Consider the following 20,778-nt stretch of genomic DNA (forward strand, 5'->3'; position numbering starts at 1 on the left):
CGCCGTCGGGGCTGAAAGTGGACAGCTCACAGATCCTGAAGCTGCAGGTTTCATCTGTCTCCAACCAAAACTGACTGAACCAGCAGCAGAAGAAGATCCAAACTACGCTTTACGTTTGATGAACATCGTCATGAATTCTCTCTGACTTTGACCTTTACTTCCTGCACAGCTCTCTCTCTCTCAGTGTACTTCAAGAACAGTTTACCTTCAAAAATCTGTTTCCTGCATTATTCACTGCTTATTACGCACCAGTCTGCTGTTGTGTTCACTGCTGTCGGCCTCCGAAAACAAAGCCTCATTTCTGCTGTTCAATACTGAAGAAATGTAAACCTTTTAAAATGATGACAGATTACAAACTCTCAGCTGTGTCTGTAATCAAACCTCTGTAACTTTGCTTCCCTTCAGCAGCATCAGCTCATGTTCACATGTTGATTCATGGTTTGCTTCAGTTTTTGATGGACTGCAGAATATTTTGAAGGTTATCTGCTATAAAAAGCCAGAACAGGAAAATCTGCTTCATGTGTTTCTGTTTGATCCTCAGTGACTTTGACACAAAGGCCTCTGCTGTGATGATCACACCTCTGATCAAGTCTCACAGTGTCAGCTTTGTTTTTATACATATGGATATGTGCTGATAAATGATCAGAATTATAATATTTCCCACTGTCTGCTGTGTGCCATGACCTTTGACCTGCTAAAGACAGTCAGCTGTGGATTATTCATTGTTGTGTCTGATACTTAGAACTGTGAGGAAGAACACTACACAGTTAATCAGGGTCCCCTCTCTCTGAATCAGGAAAGGTGGGCAGGCCGCGTGTGAGCCGCGGGCCATACGTTGAATCTCACTGTTTGAAATGTGAACATTGTTCTGCTGCAGTCAATGGACTAAACCAGAGAAGAAGAAGACAGACTTTACCATGAAAATCCTCAGTGTGGATCAGTATAATATCAGCCTGATGTCTGCAGTTTAGTGTCAGCACAACTTTCACATCATATTCATCTCAGCACAACTAAAACATGCTGACTGACCTCAGAGTTTCAAGTCCACATCCTGGACTCTCCAGGAAACCACACAGATGCTTCACTCCTGGATCCTGCAGCTTGTTGTTCCTGCTCAGGTCCAGCTCTCTCAAATGGGAGGGGTTGGACTTCAGTGCTGCTGCCAGATAATCACAGCTGATCTCTGACAAACCACAGCCCATCAATCTGTATAAAGAATGAAAGATGTAAGTTTATTAGACAAAGTGTGAGCTTGAAATCATTCAGTGTTTCATCATCTGTTCAGAGCTGAAGAAGGTTCAGAATGTAGAAGTTTAGAAAATGGAAACTCCAAACAGCTGAAGCCAACAGGAAGCAGCTTCAAACAAACACAACAAGAGAAAAAACTCTGAATGTTTCACATTAAAGTCGTACATTTATCATAAAAACAGGACAAAGACTTGAAAAAGTCGTGTTTTTCCTTCCAGGAACCACAAGGCTTCACTTTTAAAGGTGAAGTGTGAAAGAAATGGACATATTTGAAGTCCAACACCTTTTTCCAGTCACATTATTAAAGCAGACAAACTACAAGCTCATTTTCATTCCAACAAGTCATCTTCTGACCTGGACTAACAACACTGGTCTCTATGTGCAGCTGGCTGTGAGACCAGTGCTCAGGGAGCGTCTACAAAGTGCAACACTGAAAGAACATCACACACTCATTTGCTTCCAGCACTTTCACACAAACATCTACTGTCATTATTGTCACCAAACTCTGTGGATCCTTTATTGCAATTTCAAATGGGATCAAATGGTCAGACAAAAGAGGGTTATGAGGAAATATGATGAAATGTTGTGTATTAGTAGCAAGTTATTGCATCATTTTCCTCAGAAACCAAACAAAATGATTGACAAACATGTTTTTACAAACTCAGTGTTGGACTTGGATCAGCAGGATAAGCTGATGTTTAAAGGCATTTGAGTGTCGCTGTATGAGAGTCCAGTTATTACTCAATATTTATGGATGATGTTCTTTCAGTGTTGCACTTTGTAGACGCTCCCTGAGCCTCACAGCCAGCTGCACATGAACCAGCTGACATTACCCAGCATTAGAGGCGGGTGTAAAAAAATGGATTTTCCCATTTAAATGGTTTTAATTTGAATAAAGCGATGTTGATTCATTCAATCCTGAATCGATTTTTAATATAAATGTATTTTGCCAGAATCTCAGGTTAAAGCTCCCAAAAGTATTTCAACAACAAGCAAACAGATAAAACAGTAAATGAGAGCAGCTAAACACACAAATATGGAAACACAGAGCGTGGATCGTTCACTCGACGGCACGTACACGGACACGCCGTCGGGGCTGAAAGTGGACAGCTCACAGATCCTGAAGCTGCAGGTTTCATCTGTCTCCAACCAAAACTGACTGAACCAGCAGCAGAAGAAGATCCAAACTACGCTTTACGTTTGATGAACATCGTCATGAGTTCTCTCTGACTTTGACGTTTACTTCCTGCACAGCTCTCTCTCTCTCAGTGTACTTCAAGAACAGTTTACCTTCAAAAATCTGTTTCCTGCATTATTCACTGCTTATTACGCACCAGTCTGCTGTTGTGTTCACTGCTGTCGGCCTCCGAAAACAAAGCCTCATTTCTGCTGTTCAATACTGAAGAAATGTAAACCTTTTAAAATGATGACAGATTACAAACTCTCAGCTGTGTCTGTAATCAAACCTCTGTAACTTTGCTTCACTTCAGCAGCATCAGCTCATGTTCACATGTTGATTCATGGTTTGCTTCAGTTTTTGATGGACTGCAGAATATTTTGAAGGTTATCTGCTATAAAAAGCCAGAACAGGAAAATCTGCTTCATGTGTTTCTGTTTGATCCTCAGTGACTTTGACACAAAGGCCTCTGCTGTGATGATCACACCTCTGATCAAGTCTCACAGTGTCAGCTTTGTTTTTATACATATGGATATGTGTTGATAAATGATCAGAATTAGAATATTTCCCACTGTCTGCTGTGTGCCGTGACCTTTGACCTGCTAAAGACAGTCAGCTGTGGATTATTCATTGTTGTGTCTGATACTTAGAACTGTGAGGAAGAACACTACACAGTTAATCAGGGTCCCCTCTCTCTGAATCAGGAAAGGTGGGCAGGCCGCGTGTGGGCCGCGGGCCATACGTTGAGTCTCACTGTTTGAAATGTGAACATTGTTCTGCTGCAGTCAATGGACTAAACCAGAGAAGAAGAAAACAGACTTTACCATGAAGATCCTCAGTGTGGATCAGTATAATATCAGCCTGATGTCTGCAGTTTAGTGTCAGCACAACTTTCACATCATATTCATCTCAGCACAACTAAAATATGCTGACTGACCTCAGAGTTTCAAGTCCACATCCTGGACTCTCCAGGAAACCACACAGATGCTTCACTCCTGAATCCTGCAGCTTGTTCTTGTTAGTCGAAGACCCGTACTCAGTACTCAGGTCCAGCTGTCTCAGATGGGAGGGGTTGGACTTCAACGCTGCTACCAGATAATCACAGTTGATCTCTGACAAACCACAGTCCCTCAATCTGTATAAAGAGTGAAAGATGTAAGTTTATTAGACAAAGTGTGAGCTTGAAATCATTCAGTGTTTCATCATCTGTTCAGAGCTGAAGAATGTTCAGAATGTAGAAGTTTAGAAAATGGAAACTCCAAACAGCTGAAGCCAACATGAAGCAGCTTGTTTCACATTAAAGTCGTACATTTGTCATAAAAACAGGACAAAGACTTGAAAAAGTCGTGTTTTTCCTTCCAGGAACCACAAGGCTTCACTTTTAAAGGTGAAGTGTGAAAGAAATGGACATATTTGAAGTCCAACACCTTTTTCCAGTCACATTATTAAAGCAGACAAACTACAAGCTCATTTTCATTCCAACAAGTCATCTTCTGACCTGGACTAACAACACTGGTCTCTATGTGCAGCTGGCTGTGAGACCAGTGCTCCGGGACCGTCTACAAAGTGCAACACTGAAAGAACATCACACACTCATTTGCTTCCATCATCCAACCTGAAGAGGAAACAGAGACGCCTCCCCTTCAAAGTAAAAGCTGCTCCTTTTGGACACAGTATCAAAGAAAGTCTACAGTATAACATAGAAAAGACAGAACAAAGTTTTGGTTGTTTTTAAATTGTGCAGAAATGAAACTACACTAAGCTCAATTATGTGACAGACATTTCATCCCATGTCAGTTTGGCCTCATCCTGGGCCGGATTATCCAGCACACACTCTGACCACAGGCCCAGGGGCCACGCACAGCTGGCTTCATCCAAGAGACAGGAAACAAACCAACACAATAATAAAAAGGACCATGTGATCTTCTTACATCTTCAAGACAAACATAGTAAAAACATGAGCATATTTCTTTCCTGATAAAATGATGTGACAGGTAGAACAGAGTAAAGTGGTAGTGTTACAGCCTTTCTCCCCTCTGCTGCCGAGGCTGTTAGTCTCTCCCAAACTCAGCTACAGAACGTCCGAATGAATGAAAGTAGCAGAAGTGGCTTTACAAATGAAAGAGGAAGAGGAGAAGAAGAGGAGAGGGAGGCCACCCTGACCATCACTCCAGCTGAAAACATCACACTTCCATTAAAGTTGGTGAGAAAATGTTGAGCAGGATGAGCTGCTGGCTAATCTGGAGGCTGTAGCAGCAGCTCACAGTCACAGTGGATTTCCACTCATGAAAAAGCTCTGGCTGCTTCATTTCTCATCTCATATCAGAGACTTTAATGCTTCACTGAAGCTGTACTGTGATGCTTCCATATCCCAGTGAGGTCTCCATAATGATTTCAGCTGTTTTGTACACACACTGTGTGCCCTGTATGGCTCAAAGTCTCTGCAGCCTGTTTTTATCTGCTATCATCAGATCTTCATCATCCTCATTCACATCCCTCACACACTCTACAGCCTCATCAGCACTGACTTCATCTTCACTGACTGATGGAGCACAACATGAACCTGTGGAGGCTGAAACACTGTCCTGTCAAACATCTCCCCAGTCACCACTCCACTTCTGTCAGCCTTTAAATGAACCCTGCTCAAGTCTGTCACTTCTGTTTGGAGCCAAAAGGAAAAACTTGTTCAGTCGTTTGGAAAGACAACATTTCTGAAAGCACTCAAACTTCTTCACATTTGTCTTCAGACACATCCTGAACATGTAGGAACTAAAGAAAGTTTCAAACATCAATCAAAGACCTGAAATATAGAAAAACAACAACAGCCGCAGTCAGTGAACTCACCTCAGAGTCTCCAGTCGACAGTTTGGACTCTCCAGTCCAGCACACAGAAGCTTCACACCTGAATCCTGCAGGTTGTTCTTACTCATGTCCAGCTCTGTCAGATGGGAGGGGTTGGACTTCAGAGCTGAGGCCACAACTTCACAGTGAGACTCTTTGAGTCCACACTGAGTCAGTCTGTGATGATAGAAAATATAAAATGTGTTATTATAAAAGCAGAAAATCTGCATCATAAACACAGACTGAATGTATATGAAGACAAAACAGAGTGAGGTCATAATCTGATGAATCTGCTCTTCACATCTGTGCTTCAGCTCCTCTTACTGTGTTTGACATGACACAACGATTGAGTCTCTCTCAGACCTGCAGACTTTTAATGAGAATCTTTGTTTGGCTTTAATCTGCAGATGAAGGAGGAAGATGGTGTCACATTTAGGCTTCCATAATGTCCACAGTCTGTCACTGAGATCTGATCCAGAGTCAGAGTGAAGACACACATTTGGACTGTTTCCTGTTTTGAATCTGACTCCAGGACATTTTGAATGAGTTCAGCTCAGTGAAGAGTTCCAGCTGGAAAGATGATCTCTGTTTGCTACCTGCTGTCAGGTACGACTGTTCACGTCCACACGCAGGAAAAACCTGCTGACTGTTACCAAACGGAGCAGAAATCTCATCACTGGACAATAATGACGAATGAACTCAGAGCTGCTGATATCAGATCTGATTTCTGGGGAACTAAACACAGAAATGATTGGCTCATTTGAGCTTTCTGAGCCATTATCTGCTGGTGTGTCGCTAGTTGGCAGAAAATGATTTGTATTCCTGTTCAGGGCTTCAGTGTTTATGAGTCCAGATCCAGGTGACAGCAAGTCAAAATGATGTTACCTGTCTGTGTCCAGCAGCAGCCTGTATTCACTTTGAATATTGTTATAACCTGACATGGATCAGTTTGTCTTTGATTGGTTTGTAAATGTCACTGTTTCCATTGGACCTGAGTGGCGTACAAAGACAGAGAGGGAGAGAAAGGAGAGAGAGGATGGAGACAGCAAAGAGAGAGCAAACACAAACAGGTGAGAGTGGACAGGTGACCAAGGTCAGCAACCAATCAGAGAGCTTCTGTTTGACCCACAGTCACTGATGATGACTGCACATAACCAAGCAGTGTGTTACTCTGATATCAAATATGGATCCTGCTCTTATAATAATGATCATCAGATGATATTATTGTGTTATTTTGTAGCTGAATACGATGTTTGTGTGATTATCAGTGAAAGAAGCAGTGAGGAGGATGGAGAGAGAGAGAGGACAGAGGGTGAAGTTAGAAACACTAAAAGGATTTTTCATGGATTTCATGGATGATTTGAGTGATTTCCAGCAGGACACTTAAACATGTCAGTGGACGTCCTAAAGAACATATTCACTGATATGAAACGTGTCATTGAACAGGATTAATATCAGTGGAAACATGGTGGAAACAGCTGTGACTGCATGGATGTGACACACTTCAAATCTGTTCTCCACTCTTGGATTTGGGATCAATTTCAATTTCAATTTCAATTTTATTTCTATAGCACATTTAAAAGTCACAAGTACAACAAAGTGCTTCACAAACGAACCATACTTGCAATTTACAACAGGAGAAAACAGTTAACAAAGAATAAAATAATAAAATAATAATATAAGAACAGGCATGAATCAGGGAAAATTAAGCTAAGTAGTTTGAAAAGCGAGCTTAAATAGATGGGTTTTTAACCGAGATTTAAAAGATTGGATAGTTTCCGACACACGGACATCAACCGGTAGGCTGTTCCAGAGTTTTGGTGCAGCGAAAGCAAAGGCCCGATCCCCCTTCGTCTTTAATCGAGACATTGGTTGCATTAGAAGCCCCTGATTAGAGGATCTGAGTGCCCTTGTAGGGATATATAGATTAAGAAGGTCAATCAAATAACTGGGTGCCAAGTTATTTAAGATTTTAAAAGTATATAAAAGAATTTTAAAAACAATACGGTATTTGACAGGAAGCCAGTGGAGGTCAGCTAGAATGGGAGTAATATGATCCTGTCTTCTAGCGCCGCTTAAAAGGCGTGCTGCGGCATTCTGGACTAATTGTAGGCGTTGAATAAGAGAGAGTTGGAGGCCTAAGTAAAGAGAATTACAGTAGTCCAGTCTAGAGGTTATAAAAGCATGAATGAGCCTTTCAAGGTCTTTATGTCGTAGGTAAGGCATTGCCTTCGAAATTTGGCGTAGTTGGTAGAAGCTGGTTTTTACCACTGCAGCCACTTGCTTATCTAATTTGAGGGAGCTGTCCAGCATTACTCCGAGATTTCTGACAGTGGGCGATAAGTGGCTGGCATAGGAACCTAAAGTCTCCGAAAGCTGTTTCAACGGCATGTGGCTACCAAAGACGATAATTTCTGTTTTGTTTTCATTGAGGGTGAGCGAATTATGCAGTAGCCAGTCTCTGACGTCACACAGACAATTAAGCAACGGCAATAGCGGGGATTGAAGATCCAAATCCAAAGGGAAATAGATTTGGATATCATCCGCATAGCAGTGAAAAGAGATATTGTGATTTCTAAAGATTTTTCCCAGGGGTAACAGATAGAGAGAGAACAACGTGGGACTTAACACAGACCCCTGGGGAACACCGCAACGAAGGGGTGCGGGGGAAGAGGAGTGATTTCCCATAGAGACAGAGAAAAACCGCTCGGATAGGTATGATTTAAACCATGAGAGTACTTTGCCTTTAAGGCCAACTACATGTTCAAGTCTTGAAAGGAGAATATCATGGTCGACCGTATCAAAAGCAGAGGACAAGTCTAAAAGAACTAAAACCACAGGGCGCCCTGTATCAACAGTTACGAGGAGATCGTTAAAAACTCTCAGTAAAGCTGTCTCGGTACTGTGGTGAGGTTTAAAACCAGATTGGAATTTTTCATTGATTCCATTTGCCTCTAAGAAAGATTGCAATTGCTTGAGAACAATTTTCTCTAAGACTTTAGCCATAAAAGGGAGTTTCGATACCGGCCTATAGTTTGAGAGGACATTAGGATCAAGATTACTTTTCTTGATTACAGGTTGGATAACTGCATGTTTGAACACAGCAGGGACGCAGCCTGATAGTAGTGATGAATTCATTATAAGTAAAATCCAGGGTCCTACAATATTCAGGGCGTTTTTGATAATGCGAGAAGGGAGCACATCATGACGGGAATTGGAATTTTTCGTTTGAGCTATTATTTCCTTAAGGGTCGGAAAGGAAACAAATTCAAACTGTTCTAGTACCGACGAGGGTTCGGATGTTAAAGATGTGTCCTCAATGGGTAGATATGTGGATCTTAGTGCTATAGTTTTATCTGAAAAATAGTTTAGGAATTTTTCACATAAAGCTTGGGAGGTCTCGGTCTGAGTGGAGAGTGGATTTATTAACGAATTAAAAATGCCAAAAAGGACCTGCGGCTTATGACTATTAGTCGCAATGATCTCCGAAAGGAAGGAGGCTTTTGCAGTTTTAACAGCCTTCTGATATTTCTTCAGACAATTGTGGAGAATGTCAAAGGAGATCTTTGTCTTTCTTCCATCTCCTCTCCGCTTGGCGGCATTCACGTCGGAGGGTACGAGTATAGTCATTCATCCACGGTTGACGGAATGGTTTAAGGCGTTTGGTCTTTAAGGGAGCTACAGTGTCTAAAATAGAAGTACAGGTGGCGATGAAGGAGTTAGCGAGATCATTAACCGGTGTAGCTGTATCCCAGTTAATTTCGCAGAAGGCAGTGTTGGTCAGAGCCATAGAAAACTGAGCAATAGTCTCTGAGTTAATCATGCGTATATTTTGCACAGGACCCTCACGTTTCAGCTCCATATTGCACACATTGACATTAAACAAAACCGGGAAATGGTCCGATATCCCAGGATTATAAATGTCCGTAATGCAAATGTCCAAACCGTAGGATAGTACCAAATCAAGCGTGTGGCCTTTAATATGGGTTGGTTTACTGACCCACTGAGTAAGGTTAAAAGAGTCTATAAGAGCAAGAAAGTCCTTGACCAGTGGGTCCAACTCACAACAGACATGAATATTGAAATCACCAGTAATGAGAGTACAGTCATAATTAACCAAGAGGTTTCCTAAAAAGTCAGCGAACTCATGAATAAAATCCTTATTGACTTTTGGTGGGCGATATACCACCGCACAGAGGATCGGGGAGGAGCAGTTCAACTCAAGTAACTGCACCTCAAAGCTAGAAAATATGGCTGGGGGAAGCTGTCGCACACGGAATTTGTTTTTAAAAGCCGTGACTAGCCCTCCCCCTCTGCCCGAAGTCCTAGGAGTACTGACAAAAGTACATTCTGGTGGAAGAAATTCCGATAGGGAGACAGACTCACCAGGTCGGATCCAGGTTTCTGTCAGGAATAGAAAGTCTCGCTCGGAGGAGAGAAAAAAATCATTCAGAACGAAAGACTTGTTCGCCAGCGATCTAATGTTCAGCACAGCCATCTTGATCGTAGTCATCTCATCGCTATTTGGAGCACGCCTCAGCGGACGTAGGTTGCTGTGGTTCACGCCACCACCACGCGCCCGTATCCAGCTTCTAGTGGGTTGGTGGACGATTGGTAGTTCCGAATTAGCGAGTTGTCGGATCCATCGATGGCGGAGTAATCTGATGGTGTGCTGGTCATGGAGAGAGGATAGGGGTTGGAGGATATCCGAAATGGCGTAGTAGTTGGTTACACCATGTAGTTTCAAATAAGTTTTGATGCGAATCCGGATGCCGCTCCGTTTTCCCCGTCTTCTGGGCCGTTTCTTGGCAGGGGGGAAAAAAGGCAGGCAATAAATGCCAGTAGTCGTGTCTATGGGAGACGGAATGTCGCTTCCCAATTTCAAAAGTGGATATGCTGGTTGATGTTTCAAAGGTCGGAAATGTTTCAGAGGTCGGAGATCCAGCAGCGTTTGACGGTCATAAACAATTAATGTGGTTCCATCCGGAAAACATAAGGAAAATAAAACAGCTAACAACAAAAGGAACTCGGAGGAGCGGAGACGGCTTGCCGTACACACTGGCGCCATCTTGCAGACCTCACACAATGGAGCTGCTGCTGAGTCTGTACAATAAAGGAATGTTGTGGAAGGTTGCAGCGTACAGCCACAAACACTTTGTGGTTACAACCTAAAGCTCCCACAGTCTATAAAGCACTGATGACATCATGACGTTTGGCGAGCGCTGCCAGGAAGTTAGCTTGGGGATGTAAACAGCAGTCAAAAACACAGCAGTGACTTCCTTCAGCAGAAAATAGGGACGACATTTCAGCAGAAACAACTAATCACTGAACAATCAGCTCTGTGATTAATGAGAACATGAAGTCAGACATTAGGAGCAGCAGCAGGAATGAGAGTGAATCCATGAGCTGCTGTGACATCAGCGTTAGCTCACATATTTGACACATGTTCAGTCCAGATGTCAGCAGTGTTTTCTCACTCAGTTTGTCCCACTGTTGGCAGTAAGAGAGCACAGCTGGTTCACCTCTGAGCCCTCACTCTGAACCACAGCACTGTCACTCATCAGTACATCACACTTTAATCACACTAAACCAGAGTCTTCCTCAGCACCTTCATCCTCACTCACCATGTTTATGCCACTAAACTCTGTGTCTGTAGTCAGAGGAGAAGCTAAAATGGTGACTGCTCTGGATATTTGTCACTGTGTTTAACATTAGACTTCATTTCACTACAAAGATAAAATACAAAAATAGATTCTTATTTCTGTCTTCTCTCTAACAGCAGCGTCTGAATGACCAACAACAGCAGCAGCAGGTTTAAAATGCTTCCCCCTAATGACACAACACAGGTATTACGTGTAGATGTGAGTCTACAACACACAGCATACGACTACCAATGCAGGATCATGCTAAGTGCATGCACACATTTCCTGATCAACACAAAATAGCATTTTATCTGAGAAACTCAAACTAATCAGAGTTGCTTAGTACTGTGTATCTCTGAAGAACTAAACTACTAATTTACACTAATTAATGATGTTAATGATCACATCTGGACTCTGTGGATCAGGGAAATTATTTTACTGCTATTGTTAAATAATCATCATCATTACTATTGCATTAATAATATAATCTGCAGCATTGATATTGCATTCATATGTTTAAACAGTGTGTGTGTCTTTCAGAAAGACTAAGTTGCAGGCTGACAGGAAGTTGCAGGCTTTGCAGAAATGAAACCGAAAGCAGGGTCTAAGTTATTCTGAGGAGCTGGTTAGACGAGGCTATTTGAATTACTAGGTTATTCAAATTGTCTGGTATACTTTTATATTCTTTTATTAAGCTTTTAGTAGAGGTTCTTGATTATAACATTTATTCAACGTAGTACATATAGTTTCAGTTAGGTTATTACACATAAGGATGAGCCTCTGTTCTGGTGAAAGGTCAGAAGTGCAACGGGTGAGATGAGAGAGCATTTGAGGACGACATATACACACACACACACACACATTAGTTAGACTCATTTATAGGTGAGAAGTTGGTCATGTTTGTCTCTGCAAGAAAGAGGAACAGCGTCTGGCAGGATGTGGGGCTCGTGTTCCAGATGAGATAGAAGACAATGTTCTTTTTAAACTGTGTTAAAAGTCATTGTGGTTTTGATTTGACGTATGTATGTATTCTGTCTGTGACGTATGAAGGGGCGTCATTAATTCAAACCCTGATGCTATAAAAATCTGTGTATGCTTTGATTAAGTCGAAGATCAGCTCTGTCTGCGAACGGAACTGGTCTTCCCATGCGTGTATTCATTAAAATCGATTGTTTGACCAAGCTCTTCTGGACCAATGGTTGTTTGTACTCTCCTTCCTCAATATTTGAACCTTAGCAACTCACCGAGCCTTTCTGCAGTTCCTCACAGCTGGAATCAGTCTCTGTCGTCCCCGCTCTGATGTGTTGTACTTCTGCAGGTCCAACTCATCCAGAACCTCCTCTGACATCTGCAGCATGAAGGCCAGAGCTGAGCACTGGATCTCAGAGAGTTCCTTCTCTGATCTGTTCTCTGACTTCAGGAACTCTTGGATCTCCTGATGTACTGAGAGGTGGTTCATCTCCATCAGACAGTGGAAGATGTTGATGCTTCTGTCAGGAGAGATTTCATCACTGTTCATCTCCTTCAGGTTGTTGATGACTCTCTGGATGTTTCCTGGACTGATCTCTGTCTGACCCAGCAGACCTACTAAGAGTCTCTGGTTGGACTCCAGACAGAGGCCATGAAGGAAGCGAACAAACAGGTCCAGGTGGCCATTTTTACTCTCGAGGGATTTATACATGGCTCTGTTCAGGAAATCATCCAGAGATGATTTCCAATAAGTTTGTCCCAGAAGGTTCCTCAGCACCTTTTTCTTCCAGTTGGTGAAACAGTGGAACATGTAGACAGCAGCCAGAAACTCCTGAATGCTCAGATGAACAAAGCAGTAGACTGGTTTCTGGAAGATCACACACTCTCTTTTGAAGATCTCTGTACAAACTCCTGAGTACACCGAGGCCTCTGTCACATCCAGACCACACTGCTCCAGGTCTTCTTGGTAGAACATGATGTTTCCTTTCTCCAGATGTTCAAACGCCAGCCTCCCCAGCTTCAGAAGAACTTCCCTGTCAGCCTCCGTCAGCTCCTGTGGACTCGTCTCACGTCCCTCATGGTACTTGTTCTTCTTCCTCTTTGTCTGAACCAGCAGGAAGTGTGAGTACATGTCAGTCAGGGTCTTGGGCAGCTCTCCTCTCTGCTCTGTAGTCAACATGTGCTCCAGAACTGTAGCAGTGATCCAGCAGAAGACTGGGATACTACACATGATGTGGAGGCTCCTGGATGTCTTCATGTGGGAGATGATTCTGCTGGACAGCTCTTCATCACTGAATCTCCTCCTGAAGTACTCCTCCTTCTGGGCGTCAGTGAAGCCTCGTACTTCTGTTAGCCTGTCAACACATGTAGGAGGGATCTGATTGGCTGCTGCGGGTCGGGAAGTTATCCAGACGAGAGCCGAGGGAAGCAGATTCCCCTGGATGAGGTTTGTCAGCAGCTGGCTGACTGATGACTTCTGTGTGACATCAGACAGCAGCTTCCTGTTGGTGAAATCCAATGAAAGTCTGCTTTCATCCAGGCCGTCAAAGATGAACAAAAGCTGAGAGACAGCCAGCTTCTCTGCTGTGACCTTCTGTAATGTTGGATGGAAAACATGGAGCAGCTCCAGAAGACTGTACTGCTCATCTCTGATCAGGTTCAGCTCCCTGAATGAAAGCAGAACCACCACACTGACATGTTGGTTCTCCAAGCCCTCTGCCCAGTCCAGAGTGAACTTCTGCACTGAGAAGGTTTTTCCAACACCAGCCACGCCGTTGGTCAGAACCACTCTGATGGGTCTCTGTTGGTCAGGTAAGGCTTTAAAGATGTCCTGGCACCTGATTGGAGCGTCATGGAGGGCGTCCATCTTGGAAGCTGTCTCCAGCTGCCTCACCTCATGTTGGGTATGAACCTCTTCACTCTGTCCCTCTGTGATGTAGAGCTCAGTGTAGATGGTGTTGAGGAGGGTTCTACTTCCTGTTTCATCACTTCCTTCAGTCACACGTTCACATCTCCTCCTCAGACTGATCTTATGTTCATCTAAAACCTCCTGCAGACCAACATCTGCTGAAAGAAAGAAAAACAATGAGACTAAAGAGAAAGAAAACTCTTCAATGTCTGAACAACACGAGAAGTCCAGTTTTCAGAAATGAGTCCATCAGCAGACAGATGTTCAGTCTTACTTTGTACACAGCTGCTCTGACTGGCTGTCTGCAGTCCAGCTCTGCTTCTGGATCTTTCTCCACACTGTGCAGAAGCTCTGATGGTGACACAGAAAAGTAAAAGTGGAGATACTTCTGTCCACCTTTGATTAGAGTCATTATAAAAAGGGAAACAAAGTTTGAACACAGTCATGTTTCCAGTTCACTGACTTACATTTATTCCATGGACACTCACTCTAACCTGAACCACAGCTACAACCCAACATTGTTGAGGCCTCATCTCCTCCTTTCCTGACTGTAGAGGTTAAATATGCAACAACCAACAAATAAAAGAATTTGGTTCATTTCAAAGAAACTCACACGGTGACCAAGTAAAGTAACCGTAGTAAAGGAGACAACATCCCGTTGATGGTGGGATTATTTGAAAGATTTGCTTTAGTCACGTCACCAAATGCAGTTGAACCACCCGTGGATCCATGTTTGACCATTCTACCACTCTGAGCTCTGCTTTTTAATCGTTTTATTATTATCATCATTCATTTATTCATTCTTTGGAGGGGGGCTATTTCCTAATGCCGCCCTAATAAGCTGATGTTCAAGGGGAAATATAACAGAAACTCTTTCAGTGTTATTCATTAATAAATTAACAGATAAACTGTGAAGAAGAAAAAAACTGAGATTTAAAGGAGAGAGTGAGAAACTTGATCATCCATCCTCATAATACATGTTTATCAGTATCTGCTGTGACCATACTGCAGTAATAACTACAAGTCTACATTTCTGTGACTGTTGATCAATCACAGCAGGAATCTGAGTTCATCTCTGCACACAGAGCAGCTTCAGCTCTGGGATAAACTGCTCGCTTCACGTCCTTCTCAGCTCACAGACACTCATCCTGATATTTTCCTTTAACATTTGATGGTATAATTCATCTGAGTTTACACTTTATCTGCATGAATACAGAAAAACAGACCCAAACACCATAAACCATCAGTTTCACCATGTAGAATATATTGTTGTTTCCTTGCTTTTAATTCAGAGAAAAACTCTGATTTGGATTTTTTTCTGTTCTCTTTGCCACAGCCCATCCCAGCAGCAGCTGAAGCAGCTGACTGTCACAACACTGAATAACACTTTAGGAGGAATTTCAGAGGTCAGTAAAGCTCCAGTTTCAACATCAGTTAATTAATCATAGTTCATCATAAATGTTAACCTGGCTGGCACACATGTTAATGTTAGCCATTTAAATATTAGCAGTTAGCTGAGGCCACAAGAAGAAGAGGCCCTAGAAGAACAATGGATGATAAGATTAGATTTTCAAGACTAGGCAGAGACGTGTTTTCCTTTACTGTCTCTTACAAAGGAGGGAGCAGATACCAGACGAGGTCACGGAGGTACGGGGAGGATTCGCAGCAGACAGCAAGACTGCCACGTCCATGCGAGAGAGCGATGGCTACGATAATCTCTGTTTTTGTCTCCCTATATAATGTTGTACAGCCCATGTGAGGGTTAACGCAAACATCAGTCCTTCTACTTAAGTATGTTTGACACTTTGTTTACGCCTAAATTAACTTTACTGTTAACGAGTTTTCATGTTTCTGTAATCCACCAGTGTGCTCATGCTTTTTTAAGTGAAAACATATTTTTAATGATCAAATATAATTATTTTTGTTATTTGTGGATTTTAAATGTCCTTGACAGAGACAGATGATAATCATTATCCTGCACTGTGGTCTCAGGTTTGGTCGAGCTAGCACAAAGAATGGCTATGTTGAACGTCCTCCTGGGATCTACACTAAGAAGTGAGTCCAACATTAGCAGGGTCTCGTTCCTTTATCTGGACTCACTTTAGCATTCACAGTCACGTGAAGCTTGTTATTAACTCGATAAGTCAACCCAGGGTTTCAGCTGAGCGCTCACATGAAACACATGGTGTTGGCAGCATCTGATCAATCATATTCATGGAGACGTGTATCAGCAACAGAGCAGCTGAGTTTGCAGAAGGAAGTCAAACTAAACCGTAGGAACAATATGAGGAGATTACACACATAATAAAATACTAGCAGTAACACAGCTGCTGCAGACAAATCAGTCGTGTGATCGTGTGTGAGAGGAGAAGGACTGTAAAGGAGTTTGGTGTTAACCCTTGTATGGTGTTCGGGTCTGTGAGACCCGTTTTCAGTTCTTTTCAAAAGAAAAATTAAACAATGAATTATTTTTTCAACCTGAAATTCATTGGCTTTGGCTTATTTTCTGTGAAGAACATAAATCCAAACTAATTTTCAATGACCTCATACTGTACCTCCCCCCACGCATTTACATTACATACAAGGTGTTCGGGTCCACTGGACCCAGGTCTAATAAAAGTGTTGAAAGTGTAGGTCCTGTGTTCCCACACTCTGTCTTCCTCCTTTCTGGTGCTGCTGATAGTGTTTTCTTCCCCTCCTGCTCCCGCACAAAGTTGCAACATTGTTGAAAATTCAACTATCAACACCGTCTGCTCTTACATTCCCACACATTTTACCCTCTTTCTTGAGGGATCCAAATTTTATTTTCTCATACCCTGTCCCACCTGCAAATTAGGGGCATAATACTATAAATAAGACTTTGCCAGTGTGGTTCTTTATCACAACTGATCAAGATGGCAAAAGATTATCTGCTGCGAGGCCCATCCAATTGATTTTGGAAGAGAGAGGAGCTTCGGATGATGATGTTGACAAAGAGGTTTCAGAATATTTCACATTTCTGAAAATTCAGAGTCTGACAGTGACTTTGAAGAAGAGGATGAGGTTGAGCACCATTTAGTAACAAAACGAAGACGAGTACCCCATCTGCAGCCAGCTCCAGGACCAGAACAAGCCCACCAGACAGCAAGTGAAGAAATATGGATGTCAATAACTGGTGAAATTGAATGGTCTTCTTGCCCAAGAAATGAGACACCCTGCAGAGCTGTTACTGTGATAAGCCAGGGCCAACACGGCTGACATTTACTCATGTGCAGGACATCAAGTCTTCATTTGAGCTTTTCATCCCAGATTCCTTCCAGAAATTTTTTCTGCGTTGCAGTAATCTAGAAGGAAGGTGTGTTTTTGGAGAGAGGTGGAAGGAGATAGACCAAATTCATCTAAGAACCCCAAAGGCCTACTTTGGGGTTCTTATCCTTGCAGGAGTTTTCAGGTCCAAAGGGGAATCCACAGAATCCCTGTGGGATGCAGAAACTGGCACGAACCTTTCCGTGCATCAATGTCTCTGGAAAACTTCCACAAAATTTCCAGGATTATCCGTTTTGATAACAGAGACGACAGACCAGCTCGACGGCAGAGAGACAAGCTAGCTGCCATCAGGACAGTGTGGAATAAGTGTGTGCACCACCTCCCCCTGTTTTACAACCCTGGGCATAATGTCACAATTGATGAGCAGCTGATCCCATTTAGTTTTGAAACATATTGCTTCACGTGTAAATGTGTTGTGTCTTTCCACTCACTCCACTTGATTATAACTGATTTTTTTATAACATTTGATAAAAAAAAAAAAAAAAAAAACGAGAAGCACATTGATTCATAAATGTGATCTAACAAAGGTAAAGGGAAACAATTAACCATGTTTGCTGTTTATATGGTTTGTAATTGGGATGAAGTACACATCTGTTGAGTAATTTAACATAAAATTGTTTGATAGTGTTAATTTGGAAAGCCAAAACTCTAGCGGGTCCACCAGACCCGTGAACACTGGCTGAGTAACAAAAATATGAACACCACACAAGGGTTAAAAGCTCTGTATGAATGTGGGAGACTTTGAAGGGCTTTAAAAAGGCCAATATAAAATAAAAGGCAGCAAAATTGCTGAGTGTGAAAGTCACCAGACTTATCAGACCTCTGTGATTAAGACCTGTAAGAACACCTATTTGTACTTGTTGGCATTATATCAAACACACGTATATTAAGCCTTTGTTTGAACTCTGGTTGAATTTGTTACTTTCAGACTGTGAAACATCACAGAGGCTGCAGCTGCAGATCTTTTATTCACCTGGAAATTTACTTTAAATGTTAGATGGAAAATGTATTGCTCAGATTAACCAAAGTAAGAACAATAATCCATAAACCTTCATAACAGGCACGTGCAGAGGGGGGGGGGGGGGGGGGGGGGGCTAGAGGGGCTAGAGGGGCTTGAGCACCCGCCCCTTTCCTGATGGGTGCCCAAAGTGCCCTTTTGTTGAGGCAACTTTTAAAAAAAAAAAATATTATTATTATTTTTTTAATGTGTCTGTTTGTGCGGAGTCTTGTCTGTGCCCCTCAACAATAATATTTAACTATTAATCACAGTTTTGCTAAATAAAAGGATCTGGCTTGCATCAGTCACATGATCACATTTAACCAATGATCGCCCTTGACGGCAGAACGCGCTGGTTACGAGCCGGGAACGAGCTCACAAAGAGCACGCCCATTTTTAGCGGTCCGGAGCTGTAGGAGAAACACAAGTTAACTCAGAGACACAGACTGATGCGACAAAACCAGTAAGTAGGTGTACAGCGCACACTGTAGTGTGTAGCACACAGGAGTATTAGCTTATTACGTACACGTTGGTAAGCTGTCTTGTTGCAACTGACGAACTGAAACAAACGAGCGTGCTGTGTGTGCAACAGCGCGACAAACATTACCTGTCCTTTTATTAACTGCGCAGGTAGTGCTGGTCATAGCTGCTGGCTACCTGTGTAAGGCTGTCATGGGTCTGTAGCTCTGTCACTGTTTTAGGGAACATGTTTAGTTTTAAAGTAAGTTACAGAGCTTTTCCTGCCTTTCTGGAGGGATTATATTTCACTAAAAAACGATCTAATATGCATGTCCACATAATTATGCATTATTATAATATTTTAAAAAACACACACTGTATTTTAAAAAACATACATTAAGAAGCAGATTATATTAGATTTATATTTTAAATAAGACAAAATTTGGATTTTACAGCAGTAAAATGATTGTATCTCTACAGTTTAAAAATGTAATAAGCTTTGCCCTGCACAGAGTGGATAGTGAAACAAATGGAATCATCATAAATACATTATTTCATATTTATTACTTCCCCCTCCTCTTTGCTTTATTATTGTAGCTCTAGTAATAAATAATAATGTAAGGATTCTGGATCAGCACCGTGATGCCCATAGTATATACAGTATTCTGAAGAAGGTCTAACATGTCACTGTGAGTGCATGTGTGTGTTTTATTTAGATGGATTTTTAAAAAAAATATTACTCATGATATAACATTTTCCAGACATGGCTGGTAAGGACATGAGGAGGAAACAGTAAAAGCTGTGTGAGGCTACTAAAGGCAGTGCTATAGCATTTTTCTGTCATCATTTTATTATAGATTAAGTGCAGGAGTTGTTAGGTGTGGATAATTAGATTATAGTTTATTGCAATAGCAAGTTGTGCCTTGTTCTCAGATAGACAGCAAGTGGAGAGTGATAGATGAAATGATGGGATGGAAGGAAGAAGAGAAGCAAAGAGTGATTCACAGGCAGAGCCTAAATTATTTCTCACAGTTTTTTGTTGCCTTATGGTTCCAAGCGCTGTCACCAATCTTTGCATTTTGTTATCATCTCATGACACTTGTTTAATCAGCTACCATCTCTCCTGTGGACTTTTTAATGTCTACAGTCTCAGATCAACACAGCCCTGCCCTCCAGCACTATCAGCAGCAGGAGCAGCAGAAACCCCTCAACAGCAACATTGTACTGTGGCTGTAGCTCAGATGGCAGAGCCGGTCAGCCACTAATCAGAAGGTCGGTGGTTCGATCCCAGACTGCCTCCTGGCTGCATGCCAAATATCCTTGGGCAAGATACTCACCCCATGTTTCCCTACTGGTGGTGGTCAGAGGGCCCGGTGGCGCCAGTCTCCGGCAGCCTCGCCTCTGTCAGTGCGCCCCAGGGTCCCTGTGGCTACAATGTAGCTTGCTATCGCCTGTGTGTGAATGGGTGAATGTAGTGTGAAGCGCTTAGGGGTCCTTAAGGACTAGAAAAGCGCTATACAAATGCAGACCATTTACCATGTACCCATCAGGTAAAACATTGGCGACGTTTGCTTTGCCTTGTTGCCCATATTAGATTCTTGATGAATGTGTGTTGTTGTTATTCAGCCTGGTTCAATGTGCCCCTTTTTTAACTTTGAGCACCCGCCCCTTTAAAACTCTCTGCACGGCCCTGCTTCATAAAGACAAACATCTCCCCAGAACATTGAGCTGCTGAAGTGTCACTGAAGGGAAAAACTATTTGTCCTCCTCCATCCAGCAACACCTGAAACACCTGAGTGGAAGCTCCTCCCTACACTGTGTTTGAAGCAAAGCACAAAGGAGACACCTGCTGGAGCAGCTGGAGTCCTACAGACACTCAGCCTCTTCACTACACAAACACCTCCTACAACATCCACTCTTTCCACTCTGACTGCTGTGTTTGTGGAAACACTCCAACACACACCGCTTCACACACCAACATAGAAATGTGTGTGAAAAAGAGCTGAGCTGATATTAAACATGAGGATTTATTCAAAAATACAGAGTCAGGAACAACATCTAGACACACATTACCTCTCAGCAGCAGAAGAACATCCTTTAAAGTTTACAACAAAGTCCTTCGACTCGTTGCTCTTTAAGGAAACACAGCTGGGTTCAGGTCCAGGAGATTCTGGCCTCTTATTGATCCTAAAAGAAAAACAATAAATGTAACAGCTTCATGAGACAGGAA

The 20,778-nt window shown here is 42.4% G+C and overlaps 2 protein-coding genes across 2 annotated transcripts in view; both read right to left on the bottom strand.

The window, feature by feature from the left end:
- Positions 1-9,946, bottom strand: part of LOC147336344 (ribonuclease inhibitor-like) — a 28,634-nt gene extending 18,688 nt beyond the window's left edge. Inside the window, exons 1-3 of the mRNA XM_086286181.1 lie at positions 9,831-9,946; positions 5,270-5,443; positions 1,030-1,206 (exon numbers count right to left, since the gene is read on the bottom strand). Of these exons, the coding sequence (XP_086142307.1) occupies positions 1,030-1,206; positions 5,270-5,443; positions 9,831-9,946 (467 nt within the window). The remainder of the gene's footprint in view (positions 1-1,029; positions 1,207-5,269; positions 5,444-9,830) is intronic.
- Positions 9,947-12,148: 2,202 nt separating this feature from the next.
- Positions 12,149-20,724, bottom strand: LOC147336345 (protein NLRC3-like). The gene is made up of 3 exons (XM_086285370.1): positions 20,622-20,724; positions 14,061-14,137; positions 12,149-13,944 (listed from the first exon to the last, which is right to left on the bottom strand). The coding sequence occupies exon 3, from the start codon at positions 13,742-13,744 to the stop codon at positions 12,149-12,151; it is 1,596 nt and encodes a 531-aa protein (XP_086141496.1). The 5' UTR covers positions 13,745-13,944; positions 14,061-14,137; positions 20,622-20,724.
- Between the last annotated feature and the right edge of the window lie 54 nt (positions 20,725-20,778).

Source organism: Aulonocara sp. 'chitande type north' Nkhata Bay, linkage group LG3, assembly GCF_057382095.1.
Source record: "Aulonocara sp. 'chitande type north' Nkhata Bay isolate Kocher_YH1m ecotype deep benthic linkage group LG3, A_spYH_male_GT1.1, whole genome shotgun sequence".
NCBI lineage: Eukaryota > Metazoa > Chordata > Actinopteri > Cichliformes > Cichlidae > Aulonocara > Aulonocara sp. 'chitande type north' Nkhata Bay.